The following is a 14,485-nucleotide window of genomic DNA, read 5'->3' as shown; positions in this document are numbered from 1 at the left end:
CACAAGCACAAGATTACCCCAGAACTGTGGACAATAGAAACCTCTCAGAGGTAGCACTGCACAAAGGGAACCGTTTGACCCAGATCATAGCAAAAAAGCTTTCCAGCAAGTGGGAAGAAGATATAGAAGGGGGAAATGACATCATGATGGTACCTCACTTTCCCCACAACAACATACCTGGAAACACCTGAGGAACAAAGACTGAACTGGGGGAAGTGATGGTCCCAGGCTAGAGGGATTTTTAGCCTGTGTATGAAAACCTGGGAAAGCCAAGGCAGCTTATGATTTAAGAATCTGCCAGCCTGTTTATCATTCAGGGTGAGAATTTGCTAATTCATATCCTACCCATCTAGTATGTTAAGATCAGTTTGCAGTTTTGTAGTTAATAAACTTGTTTTTGTTTTGTCTAAATGACTATGGAAATCATACTTGGGGCAGAAAGCTGTTGCATATCTTCCTCCACATTGAGGGAGGGGGCGAATTTCATGAGCTTACACTGTACAGTTTCCTGTGCAGCGCAAGACAGTATAATTTTGGGTTTTCACTCCAGGGTGGGGTATGTGCCTTAGCCACTGGGAAGTGCCTTAGCTGAGCCTTCCCATCTCAGCATCTGTGTGAAGCAACAGCTGGGTGTGTCCCTACCTGTGTGAATGCTGGTGAAAGAGCAAGCTTGGAGAGCTTGGCAACTTGTCACAGCACCACAGTGTGAAAGAGAGCCCAGGCTGGTGGGTCAGGCGAGCTCAGTGGTATCTCAGTTGTAAGTGGCACTCCGGGGGGAACCCATCACAGAGCTCTTCTGTACACATCCAGACAATGGGAGCTGGCCAGCCTAGGCTAAACCCTGGGCAGGGGTGCCGGAACAAGGGAGGTAAGGCCCCATCGCTTTTTAAAGGAAATAAGGGTGAGAGACAGGGCCTCGGGGGCGGAGAGGAGCAAGCAGGGGGCGGGGCCTTGAGGGGATGGGACTATGGTTTGGGCGCCAGTGGCCCCCCCATGTTTACAGACCTTCCGCCACTCCTGACCCTGGGAGTGGGTTTCAGATCGAATTTCTAGCAGGTCAAGGGACTCAGCAGATGTAAACCAACATCACTTCGCTGACTCCTGTGGAATTATCCCAGCTGAGGGGCTGATTCACAGACACCAGGCTGACTGTCTCCATCCTGCCAGCCCTGAGATCCAGCCCACTTCCCTGCCCGGCGGACCCATCCTATCGTCCCATTACCCCCCACCCCCCCAGTAAGAGAGCAGACTCCGGTTTAAGGTACCTGCAGCAACAGAATGAACTGAGGGAATCTTTGGATGGGCTTCACCATCAGCCCGTAGAGCGTGACCCGGTCAGGGCTTGCCATCTGCCGCTTCTGTCGAGACAAGAACAACCCTCTACCACCTGCACTTCAACCAGGATCTCTCAGAGCAGAAACCCCCTCACCGTTAGTCCTCTCTCCCCTCACCCACCCACCCCATGCCACGGATCTGGGTGGGATTCTTCGCTTTTTACTCCTCCACTCCGGCCCTCCCTCATTCCATTTTCATGCTTCCCTCACTCGCCCACCGCACCCTCTCGTCTGAGGTTAGATCAACGAGAGATGCTACAGAGCCGGAATAACTAACCCATCCTCCCCCGCCATGGCTCTGAGCCCGGCTTCACTCAGGACCCTGGGCTCCTGCAGTGGTTTGCATTGGCAGCAAGACTGCTGCTCTGGCTAGCAACTCGCCGCCTAACTTCACTCAAATGCAGCATTAGCAGATCACAGAATCATAGAATCTCAGGGCTGGAAGGGACCTCAGGAGGCTATCTAGGCCAACCCCCTGCCAAAGCAGGACCAATCCCCAACTAAATCATCCCAGCCAGGGTTTTGTCAAGCCTGACCTTAAAAAAATAGATAATGGTCTCCGTGGTACAGGCCTGGCAAGGGAAGGATGCCAGTGTTAAGAGATGGGTAGGGTACCAATAGGGTAGGGTTTGAAGGAACGGTCAGTGACCGTGCACCACGTTGGCATCCGTCCTGAACTTAGAGCTCAGGAGGGTGGCACTCAACTGATGGTGCCCCCAGCTTCATTCTGGGCTGGGAATCCAAGCCCAGTGAGGAAGGATGACATGAGTATTCTGCAAGGGTAAGGTACGGGGCCAGCTGATAGGGGCTACAAGCCAGCATTATTAGAGCAACCATAGCCTCATCAGAGAAGAGCAGCCACCGGTACAAGCAGAATGGATACTGTGCAGGTGAAGACCCCCACATGGTTCTGGAATCCCAACCCTGTTTATAGGGAGGCATCAGACAGTGCAGACGTGACACAGAGTGGGACAATCCTTTACTGCTCTGGGAAGCCACCGGCCAGGTAGAAAGTCCTGGGTACGAGTGACCTTTGCTAAGCGATTCACCAAGTAGTTTGAAACGCATCTTCTCTCCATCCGCATCCTCTGCTTGTTCCTGGGAAACATCAACCCGTATGATACCCCTGTTGCAAGCAGAGCCCCAGGCAGGCCAACTGCCAGATGGTGACAGGCGCATCCTTTCCTGATGCTTCCACTGACCTTGAGGAACTCCAAGAACATGGGCTTGGTGAGACAGGCCTTCTTGATCACAGACATGGCATTGGTGAAGTTATTCACGTAATCGCTGTACACATCCAGCACCATTGACTTGGAAAACTTGGCGCATGCACAAATAACCAGACAGAAGAGAAGGGAGAGTCAGATCCAGCGTCTCTTTACTTAGCACCTAAAGCCGAGGAGAAGCCAGCCCCACATGACTTAGCCAGCTCACTGCAGACTGCCAGAGGCTCACAGCTTGGAAACCTGTCTCCTCCCCCTCCCCGCCCCCCTCCTGAGGCATCTGCATTCAGAAAGTCCATCCTGAAACCCAGAGCTTTCATTGAAACCTGCAAGGAGGTTACCACCATCAAACAGAATAAGAGGGGCATTGGGACTGCCGCACACCGCAGATGGGATGGTGATACAGAGGCGTTCCCATTTCCTTGCAATAGACGAATGCATGGGGGCCAGCGGATAACACTCGCGTCTAGGCCAGAAGACTGCAAGTTCAAGTTCTCCGCCAAGATCTGGGCTCGTACCCAATGTCAACACTTAAAAAGTCTGCAGGGTTCTGAGCGAGGGCCGGGGATTGCGCCGTCAGAGACGCCGGAATTCATACGACCAGATAAACTGAACTTAACACATCTCTGGCAGCTGCTCCAAGGAGCCAGAGCCATGAGAACCGGACGCCTTCACCCACATTCCAGCCCCCCCCCCCCCGTAAACAAGGTGAGCCCCCCATGCTGCGTGGGCTACTGTGGAGGACAGAAGGACCACTGCATTGGCCGTGGTGCAGCAGCCATCTAACTCGCTACCCTGCAGTAACCGGGGCACACAATGCAGTTCTATACACGGTACATTGGCCCAGGTGGGCCTAGTATAGCGAAGCTAGGAACCTGCCTGAAGACGCCAAGCATTTCCTGTGGGCAGGGTGGGCTGGCCCCATTTGATCAAGCTAACCAGCAAAATCAAACTGTGCTCTCCCAGGCTTCCCCCTCCTTGGTCAGCTTATGGCAGCTGCTCTTAAAACCTTCCACTGGCCTTCGCGCTGCCATGGTCTCATCTACACTGTGCCGATTGCAATAACCCAGAACACACCAGGTTCCCAGAGCTGGAAGCAGTGGGTGTGGCAGCTCTATAGAGGGGAGTGGGGGCCCGGGATGGAATTGGGGTTGCTGGGAAGGTCCAGATAGAAGGGTGTTGACAGAGGACGAGCATGCATTTTATATCCTACGTCACTGCCTGGAGGAGGCTTTGGCATCCTGGGGGTGGGAAGAGGAGGGAGGGAACCACACCACCTCTTAACCTCGCTCCAGAAGGGCGTCTCTTACTGAGGCCACGAAGAGGTCCCCGATTTTCTCCGTGGTGTCCCACTCAGCCACGCGGGAGAACAAGGCGATCTGGAACATGGAATGGCAGTGCAAGATCTCCTTGAGACGGAAGAAAACCACCTGGCACTTCCTGGCGCTGAGGGCCTTGGGCTCCATCTCCATCAGGGGGTGTCTGTAATCCTGTAAGCCACAGGAGGGGGTTTAAACAGACTTTCCCACCCTCCTCGTGCCCTCGCCACCCCAGATCGGTCACTCAGAGCCCATCAGTGGAGCCAAAATGAGTTGGGTGTCCCCCTGTGAACTTCCCAGCCTTAAATGTCACATCTCAGCTCCCCAGCTGCAAAACGGGATTTTGCTGCTCCCTCTCACACTCTTTGATGGCTTGTCTATTAGCCCCTAAGCCCTTCCAAGCAGGACTATCTCTCACCCCAAGTATGTCCAGCACCTCGCACCAGGGGACCCTGCTCCCAGCAGCGCTACCAGAGTCACTGAACTGGTTTGATGATTTTTAAAACACTCTCTCGTCCCCCTGCTCACTCTGGCAGTTTTCCCACATTGTTCCCCAGTTCCCATGGCCCCTGCAGTTCACAGCCCACCCTGTGCTTTGCAAACGTTAACGAGTTCGTGCCTCTTGGCCAAAGCCCTCCATGCTCCACGACTGCCTTGACCTAAACTCAGCAGCGCTTTGTGGGAACTTTGGATCAGTTTTTTAAACGAAAAGCACCACAGAGTTCCCTGGGCGCGGGGGAGGGTGTGAATCAAACTGTCCAAGGCACATTCCCTGCATTGTCTAATCTGTTGTGTGATTAATTTCAGGGTGCCCCTGAACTGTCAGTGAGCTGCGGAGATTGTGCGTTGAAGTCATGTCAGCCGTGGGGCTCCGAGGCGGGAGGGGAGAGCCTGGAGCCTAGTTTAGGACTGCAGGATTAGCACATTTGCTGGATGCTTCCGCTAAATGATCAGCAGTGAAACAGTTTAACAAAGCCATTTAAATTGCTGTCATTAGGTTTCAGAGTCAACAACCCACCTGGGGGCAGTTCACACCCCTCAGCACTATTGTTTAAGGCTGTCTGAAGACTCAGGCCGACGTCCCTGCATCTGGTACACTCAGGGTACACTCTTTACAGGCTCTCTTTGCAACCAGAATTGGTGGGAACTTAGTTCTCTTTAACAAAAGCTTCAGTTCTACAGCCCAACACAGCAGCAAGTCCCACAGCACTGTAGAGTCAAGGCTCCGCTCCACCTGGCAGGTAGTCAAGTCCAGAGACTGCCATTGCTATTCCACCATCTTACCTAGAAACCAGTCTCACTGAGGTCCCCCCCAACCATGTCCTTCCCTATTCTATTTCTAAATGGGATGGGGGTTCGTTCTCGTCTATCCCATCCTCCCCGCCCCTCCCAGTCACGGAAGTCTGTAGTCTGTCTGCGCTAGGGTGGGTGACTCAGGTGGTCTTAAGATTGGCATCACCTGGAGAATCCGCTTTAACGAGTCCACGTAGCTCCGCTCACTCTGCACGATGGAGCCCAGGATGTGACGCCGCACCACCTGCAACACCCACACCAGGGTTACGGTCAGAAACGGGTGCAGAGCCCCCTCCATCAGCACGTGGGCGCACGCTCGCACACACACACCCACACACACACACACTTAGCACCACATCACACCTTCCTTGTGCCCCCCCCCCCCTTTCCAGATATTGGTGGGAGGAAAGAGAAAACGTGACAAGGTGTCGGGCCGTAGAGCCACTCACAGAAGCAGAGCTATTTTGCTCACTCACAATGCTGCCGGGTGCTAGGACCCACCAGAGCGATGTGGAGCTATTTTGCTGACTCTTCCTTTGTGGGCAGATTGGACAGGGGTGGGGAGGTAATTTAGTTACTTAACATACAGCTACAAAAAACACACCGGTCCCAACTAGGGAGGAGGGGGAATGAGGCCAGCTGAACTCCAGCCTACTGGAAAGTTTGAAGAAGCCGGGTAAAGGCTCCATACACACTGGTGTGTCTACAGCCGTTGACCCTCTTGGGCCTCTCGCCAAATGAAAACTTGTTCCTCCAGCTCCTAAGCACAGCAGAGCCCAGTATCCCGCCCCGGGGGCTTAGGGCACTTAATGCTCTAAGATTTAGTGATGTTCTGGTGCTTCCAACCTCCAGGCACCCTCCAGAGTGCCCCGTGCAGGCCGTGAGAATTTCACATGCACCAAGATTTTAGACTCTTTCCTGGGACTTCCCACAATCTCCAGTGTGCCACAAATCATGGCGTCAGGTAGCCAAGTACAGAGGTTGGGCCAGCAGCCAGGTTCTGCTGTGCTGGAGAGGACCAAGCGGAGATAAACAGCCCTCCTCTCCTCCCCAGAAGATCCCGCCAACCCTTGGAGAGAGCTACAACTGATAACAGGAAGCAACGGAAGGAGCAATGCTGGCTGGGGCTCTTGCCAGAAGATCAGGTAATTTCAGATAAGCCTCACACACAGTGGGATGCTTCACAAGTTAAGCCACTGGGTGGTTCAACCCCACTTGTGACCACAGATTTGTGGCCAGCCGGGGAACCTCGCACATGGCAAGCCTCTGGGGATTGTTTAAACCCTACAGAACTAGACAGATATTTGTTAATGTCAAGGAGCATCAGCTTTTGCTGAAACCTGGTAGGGAAGCCATCTCTGGGTTCCAAACAGTATATCTAATAGAGCGAGCTGAAATTTTCCCAATGTTTTGTCCGGAAGTGACCTTTTTCAGGCAATCTAATTTTTCCCATAAAAATGGGACAGTCGAAATCTTTTGTTTTCAGGAAAGAGATGCTCATTGGCCAAGAATTACCCCGCCCCCCCTCGATATTTAACCATTTAAATGACATTTTTGATAAAGGCTTCAATCAAAGATTCGAAAAAAGAAAAACGGCATAAAACAGGCCCCATTCGGACCCTCTGAAATAAAAGCAACTTTGCAAAGAGGCTTCCACGGGCAGACCATCGCTGGATCTAGGGGACAGCTCTCCAGGTAACCACCATCCTAGAGGAGCAGTCAGCCAGGGGAGGTCAAGTCCCACATACTCAGCGCCTTCACCCTACCACAGACCTGCTGAGGGCTTAATCCATCCGGCATGGGGCCGAGCTCTGGAGACGGGTGTTTCATGTCCGGGACTGTGACCTCCAGGAACCCCATGTCTTCCTCCTCAGAGTCACCTGGAAGGCAAAACACACAAGCAGTGAACACCTACAGAGCGTAGCCCCAGCAGAGGGACCAAGGGCTAGTACTTTGCATGGGCCAGGGTGCACCTACAGTGGGGGAAGAGCATCCCGCCCCTGCATTCTGGAGGGCTGCGGGCGCCTCCCATTCAGATCACAACAGCGTCTCCCAGGCTGCAGACAGCATGGGCGCTCAGAGCATCCAGAGCCTTTGTCCAGCCTACGCTCATCCCACCACACACACCCTTGCCATGTAGGGGGCTGGTAACCTGGTGCTTCATGCATTGGCTTTTTCTCTCTCCTGGCATCGAGAGCGAGCCTAGAAACTTGAATACGCCGGTCTCGTCCTATGTCTTAGACATTCCCCTGGGCGGAGATGCACCCCGCACAGCTCCCACCCACCGGTCAGCAGAACTGATAGCTCGAGCATGGCCCTGGGACTGAAGAGTAAACTGTCTGCCCAGGTGGCTGGGGCTCAGTTCATTGTCACCGTTGGTTCAAGGAGCTGAGGGTTCCTCTCTCTGCAGCCGTATGTTGCACAATTGCTTAGTCCAAGCCGGGACTTACAGGAGACCCTGAACGCTGACACCAGACACCATTGGGCTGCATTTATCAGCCCAAGGAATTTGGGAGGTAGGGACTGGAGACCTCAGCCTGGAACGAATTCCCTTTGGGTTTGTTATAGCTAAGCCCTGGCTCTATCCCCAGCGAGCTGAGTGCCCCGTCTGCCCCTGAACGTCATGACCAGCCAAGCACCCATTCTGCTGAGCTAACGCCGTTAGCAGGGAAATCAAACTCACTTCGGGGTTTAAACCCATTTAATACTGCAAAGCTCCAACCAGCCTCCCATCTCAGGACCCTGCTAAGGGGCTGAACAGAATGATCCCAGCAGCAGACCACTGGGTTTTTTTCCATTGTTCCTCATGGCTTCTTCAGAAATCAAACCCAAGCAAAGGGTGTAAGTGGGGGGAACAACAAACCCCATGCAGAGAGAAGCAGGAAGGAGTGAGCAAGTTTGGGGAGCAGAGCTGGCAGGAACCGAACCTACCTGAGAAGAGGAAGCCCAGAGAGACAACCCTCCCCTTACCTGAGGCAGAGACCGAAGAGGAGGAGGAGGAGGAGGAGGAAATATAATTGTTTTCAATGGAGCACCGTTTCCTCCACATTCTGCCCGTTGCATTCTCCTGCAAGCACTGCCTGTCAGCTTCCTCTTCCCCACCACCCATTCTGGGTTTATGGATATAAATAGCCCCAGGAGGAAGGGCAACTGCCGGGGACACTCTGGGCTTGTGCGGCTGGAGACGGGGAGGGGAGGTGCCTAGTAACGAGGGGGATCAGGGGGCTGCAGGAATACAGCAGCTGCTTGGCTCACAACTCCCGGGTGACCTTTTTCCTTCCCTAATTTTGGAAGGGCAGCTCAGCTTGCTGTCGCTCTGCTCCGGCCCCAGCCGCCCAGAGTCACAATCACCGCTAGGGATGGGCAGGGGGACTGATCCGGATCTTCACGCCACTCAAGTTCGAATCAAGCCCATCTCTGCTCAGATGCTGCTCTCAGGAAGCACCTCATCCTCTGGGTCAGGCAGCTGGGCTCTGAAGCAGAGTCCCAGCCCCTTGCTTCAGAGGCAGTATCAGCCTGCGGAGACCTGCATGGGAGGAGGGGTGGAGAAAGGGCATAGGACGGCGGTAGACAGCCAGGTTCTTCCTGAACTAGATTGGTGTCCTAGGGCGTCTCTTCCTTTGGACAGGAGGCAGCTATTCACTTGGGTCCCGATCCATCGGGTAACAACCCTACGTGCTGCTCAGACTCCTTTTCCTTTACTCCCCCCAGCCTCTCCCTGCTCTTTAAATCACCCTCTCCAAGACCCTTAAGGACGTGTGACGTGCTCTAGTTACAGCATGGCTTGTGCTTGGACACAGTAACACTCTCCTTGCAGCTACAGAGGGCCCAGCTAATAACCGGACCCCTCTGCACTGTTTATAGCACCCTCTGGCTGTGGATCTCAAAGCAATTAAATGCTCAACACCTGTGTATTCGGCATTATTCCCACTTTACAGATGGGGAAACTGAGGCAGCAAGCTGGGACGTGACTTGCCTCAAGGTCACACAGCGAGTCTGGGACAAGAACTCAGGACTCCTAACTCCCAGCCTCTGCTCTAACCATTATACAATCCACTCCCTTTGGGAGATGGAAAAGCAAATGGACCCCGGGGATCAAACCCCAAATATCGCTGGTGGCCATACCCTGGGTGGATCACGCTGTTCTGACAGACCCGACGTCTCTGCCTCTTTCTCATGCTTCAGCAGCTCTCATAAAGCTCGTTATGCCAGGCTCATCTCATTGGACTGAACTGAGTCCAGAGCGCAGAGACTGGACTTCTCCCTCGCTCTGGAAGTTCCACTGGGATCTCTGAAACCCACAGGGGATATCGCACCTTTTCCATCTCCACAGCCCTGCTCCTGTGTTCCCCATTCCCTATATAAGGTGAGAAGCATTAGCAGAGTCTGTTTGGCTGGACTAAATTCCTTAACAACATAAGAACAGCCATTCTGGTTCAGACCAAAGGTCCATCTAGCCCAGTATCCTGTCTTCCGACAGTGGCCAATGCCAGATGCTTCAGAGGGAATGAACAGAACAGGGAATCATCAATTGACCCATCCCCTGTCGCCCATTCCCAGTTTATGGCAAACAGAGGCTAGGGATACCATCCCTGCCCATCCTGGCTAATAGCCATTAATGGACCTATCCTCCATGAATTTATCTAGTTCTTTTTTTAACCCTGTTATAATCTTGGTCTTTACAACATCCTCTGGCAAAGAGTTCCACAGGTTGACTGTGTGTTGTATGAAGATATATTTCCTTTTGTTTGTTTTAAACCTGCTGCCTCTTAATTTCATTTGGTGACCTCTAGTTCTTGTGTTAAGAGAAGGGGTAAATACTACTTCCTTATTTACTTTCTCCACACCAGTCACGATTTTATAGACCTCTATCTTATCCCCCCTTAGCCATCTCTCTTCCAAGCTGAAAAGGCCCAGTCTTATTCATCTTTCCTCATATGGAAGCTGTTCCATACCCCCAATCATTTTTGTTGCTCTTTTCTGTACCTTTTCGAATTCCAATCTCTCTTTTTGGAGATGGGACGACCACGTCTGCATGCAGTATTCAAGAATTGGGTGTACCATGGCGGCAAAATGATATTTTCTGTCTTATTCTCTCTCCCTTTCTTAATGATTCCCAACATTCTGTTGGCTTTTTCGCCTGCCCCTCCACATTGAGTGGATGTTTTCAGAGAACTATCCACAATGACTCCTTGCTTACCCTTCATCAGCAATCCATGCACTTCCCTTCTCTGGAACTGTTGTTGCCTTGTATTTTGTCCATGCTGTCCTAGGGGCCTAGATTTTTAAAGTTATTTAGGCACCTAACTCCCATTGAAATCAACAGGACTTGGGTGGCAAAGTCCCATTAAAAATCTGGGCCTCAGCTCTCTGGAGCAGAGAGCACATCTGATCAGTGTTTGTACAGCTCCTGTGTAAATGCACACTGAATGGACCCCAGTGGCCTGCTGACCCAGCATGGGACATCTTAAAGGAAAGTCAAATATGAAGCCACACCCAGCTGAAGCAGAGGGCTTAGCTAGCTTCTTGCCATTTGTACCCCAGGACTCCTCTTCATAGCCCCTGGCTGAGATTTACAAAGCCAGGGACTTCCAAACTGTAAGAAAAATAGGACAATGGAATAGATGCCTAGGGAGGTTGCCTTTACTGGAGGTTTTCGAAAGGAGGCTGGAGAGCCACCTGCCTTGGATGGTTTAGACACAAATCCTGCATCCGGGCAAGGGGGCGAGTAGATGACCCATGCGGTTCCTTCTAACCCTCTGATTCCATGACAGGTATGTATTTCCATAGGAGTTGCATGGCCTGTGCCCTCTGTTGGTTTTGCAAGTCTCAATTCCTATGGGCAATGGTGACAGCTCACCGATCGATCAGTTTGCTTTGGAAGACTAGAATGTTCATGAAGTTCAACTTCTTTCCCATTCCCCATGATCACAGCCCAGGAAGGCCAATTGGGACCAACCTGCCACGGGTTGGACCAAAGCATTAAAGGGGATTAGAAAACGGGGCTTCTTCCATCACTAACCCGTGGAACATTTCAACAGAAACTGAAAGTTTATGTCACACAATTGGACAAAAACTAGACATTCTCCATGAAAATTTGTTTAGTCAAACACCCTATTTTCCGCAGGGAAAACACCTTGATGGAAACTTTTTGACCAGCCCTACTAAATATTCCTGACTTAAGGCAGTGCTAGTTACTCTATCTGTGCCCTCAAGGGGCACCCCACAATGTCAGCACCTCCCCAGTTCAGCATTTTCCTCCCATTACTGGAAATAAGGTCCTGCCACCGAAACTCTAGCTGGTTCCCTCTCTCCTCCTTCACATGCTGCCAAAAAGCTAACGGAAGGGACATGGTTTGGCACAGTCGTTTCCATGGAAATGAAGCAGCAATACCCAGGATTACAACAGACCTGGCTGATAACAGGGGGAAGATCCAGATTTAGTCACGAGGGGCCAAATCCTCTGCAGGCAGCAATGCCAACCCAGCCAAGTACATTACGCTACTTACTCCAGCAAAAGTTTTTGCCCCAACACATTCTTCTGGCTTAGTAACAGCAGCAGAAGCAATGCACGAAATAAAACAGGAATGTGATTTTTATCTTTAAAAAAAAAAAAAAAAAAAGGAGAGACTAACCAAAACGAGTTTTAGGCCAAAAGCATCTGGCTCTGTTTTCCCAAAACGTGCCGAGTGCCCACCGCTCCTACTGAAGATAAACACTTTAGACATTCAGACTATTAGGGGACAGCTTTTCAAAAGACCTCGGGGACAGATTTTTCAAATGCTCCCCACTCAGAACTGGGGCCAGATGACCAGCTCCCATCAAGAGACAAAGATTTTCAGAAGAGCACAGCCCTCAAGCGGAGTTCGTTTGAAAACCTGGCCACTACTTTTCAGCACCTAATTGGGAGCAGGGTTCTTTGGAAAACCTGGCCCTTAATGAAGGGTGCTTTCAACGAATGGCCTTATGCTTGCATTTCCAGCTTGAGAGTCATGAAGGCTTTGATAGGTTTAGAAAAACTAAATAGGAAAGGGAGTTTTTAAAGGATATATAAAGGTTTGACGTGTAAACTTCCCCCCACCCCTTTGAACTGTTGGAATCCCTAATACAACTGCCTTGCACTCGGCAAGGGGTAAAGACTTCACACCATCTTCAAACGTTAGACACTTAAGAGCCTAAGTCACTTAGGTGCTCTGAACAATTCTATGCTAGAGCACAAGAAAGAGCAAGAGAGTTTAGTTTGCAGTGCAAAAAGGAGGCAAAAAGCACAAGCTAGAGGCAGAAAAAAAATCAAATAGCCATCACCCAATCATTAGTAGTAAATGCAAGGATTTCTGTTTTTTTCAGTTTGTGATTTTTCTTTCCATACAATCAGTTATTTTGCACCTGACACCGACCGCCTCAGGGCCAGTTACCTGGGGCTTCTTTCCGGTGCAAGAAGGTCACTTTCCGCATGACAGCTATCTTTGTCTTCTCCAAGCCGTCCTTTGTGCCACTCCTGGCGGCTTTCATCAGCTGCGTCATCTGAGGAGAAGAGACACAAAGAAGTGACCATCTCTGTCAATCCTCCAGCCCCAGCTGCTCCATCCCAGAGCAAGCAGCAGCCCACGCTCCCTGCCCCTTTGCTAGGAACGGTTCTACCTCCAAGACACAAGAGCAGCACCTCCTCCCCATGCCAACCGCTAACACGTTTCACGGGGGGTGGGGGGGGGATGGAGGGAGAGAAAAGGCGTTCGTTCAAAACCAACACTCAGGTATTAAACAGGAGCTACCGAAAACGACCACCCTCTTGGCCCTAAAGAAATGGCTTTGAAAGAATCTGAATAATTTCTTCCAATAGCAACTTTAAAAAAAATAATAAGCCACACTTTATATTAAAGATCCCTTTGTAAAGGGTTAAATTATTCAGAGATGTTATTCGCATGTTCCAGGCATGAGTCGTACATGCTACAGCTGGCTTGGAGCACAGCGCTAGATAGTCTAGATAGTTTATAAGCAGTCTCTCAACCTAAGGTCTCTCTAGCAATCTGGAACAACTGACAGGCATTTCCTGAAGCATCTCTTAACCCTTCGGAGATGAAACGTGAGTATAAAGTGTGATCTATATACCTAGAGAGAGTCCCGGCAGCGATACCATTATAGGAGCCCGAGCAGTTTCTTGCGGCAAGTTCTGATCTTTTCCATCTCCGAAAAAGAGGAAATGCCACTTTTTTGGTTTAAACTTGTGAATTTAGTAATGGGGAGGGGATGGTCAGACGCGCACGGCATTGGCCAACTCTGCTCCTGTCAAAGCAAAGGGCAGAACTCCGGCTGGCTTCAACGGGAGCGAGGTTAGGCCGATCAAACCCTTTGCGGCTGCTGATGGACAGCCCCGGTGCCTGAAGTCCTGTTTACACACAGGGCAGGGCAGCAGCAATGCAAGGCTTCCCCCCATATCCTGCCAATGTGCTCAATGAAGGCACTAGCTCCAGGGTGGAGAGAGGAGCCAGTCTCCAGGGCCCTGTCTGTCCTTGGCCTCTCTGCTGAGCCTACCAGCCAAACAGTCCACTATTGGACTGGACTGAGCTCCAAGAACCAACTCCACATGCACCACCGAACCACCAGCAGATGTTCCTGCCCACCTGGCCAGATGCAGACGGGATCAAACACTCCCTTTCCCAATCTGCCGATCAGGCACGCTAGCCTGCCCACCTCCTCTCCCACCATTTCCAATCTGACTAGACAACAGCAGCGCTCCGGTGTCTTTACCGCCTCCCCTTTGGGACCAGCCTCGGCCCAGCTCCGGCCACAGGAACGTGTCGCCAGCCAGCTGCACGCGAGCAATCCTACTGACTTGACGGCTTCCCTTTAACGCCTCTCCCTTCAGGAGCTCCCCCGCCCTTTGGCATGCGACCCTCACTTGGATCTGTCCAACGCATTAAAAGGGCCAGCATCCCACCCGTAGGGAAGGTGGGAAGAGCAGGTTCATGGTGAAGCAACACGTTCTCACAGGGGGCTGCTCACAGGGGACCTGGCAACCATCTCCAGGGCATCATGTGCCAGCTGAGGATAGCTGGAGCATAGCGTACCCCAGCTAGGCCTACTCCCCACCCCTGCACAAGGGGCTGTAGGGAAGGCAGCCTGCTGGGAACTTCTCCAACAAGGGGCACATCGCCATTCAAGTGGGACAGCAAATCTACCCTGTAGTGACCCATCAGATTGGGACCAGGCTTGAGTGTTAGATATCCCGTGAACATTAAAAGCAGGAAGGGATGCTCAGGGTGGGCAGATGGAAGGGGAAAAGACTGTGCTGATCTGCTAAAGACCCTGCTCAGTT

The 14,485-nt window shown here is 51.7% G+C and overlaps 1 protein-coding gene across 9 annotated transcripts in view; it reads right to left on the bottom strand.

Annotated features, from left to right (window-relative positions):
• Nucleotides 1-14,485, bottom strand: part of ARHGEF10L (Rho guanine nucleotide exchange factor 10 like) — a 191,160-nt gene that overhangs the window by 72,041 nt on the left and 104,634 nt on the right. For all 9 annotated transcript variants that reach the window (XM_073316338.2, XM_073316328.2, XM_073316329.2 and 6 more), the window contains 6 exons: nt 12,585-12,693; nt 6,943-7,049; nt 5,336-5,413; nt 3,868-4,047; nt 2,537-2,653; nt 1,266-1,358 (listed from right to left, as the gene is read on the bottom strand). In XM_073316338.2, coding sequence (XP_073172439.1) covers nt 1,266-1,358; nt 2,537-2,653; nt 3,868-4,047; nt 5,336-5,413; nt 6,943-7,049; nt 12,585-12,693 — 684 coding nt within the window. The remainder of the gene's footprint in view (nt 1-1,265; nt 1,359-2,536; nt 2,654-3,867; nt 4,048-5,335; nt 5,414-6,942; nt 7,050-12,584; nt 12,694-14,485) is intronic.

Source organism: Lepidochelys kempii, chromosome 18 (genome assembly GCF_965140285.1).
Source record: "Lepidochelys kempii isolate rLepKem1 chromosome 18, rLepKem1.hap1, whole genome shotgun sequence".
Lineage (NCBI taxonomy): Eukaryota > Metazoa > Chordata > Testudines > Cheloniidae > Lepidochelys > Lepidochelys kempii.
Note: the sequence above shows the minus strand (reverse complement) of the source record. Positions and strands in the feature narration are given on the sequence as shown.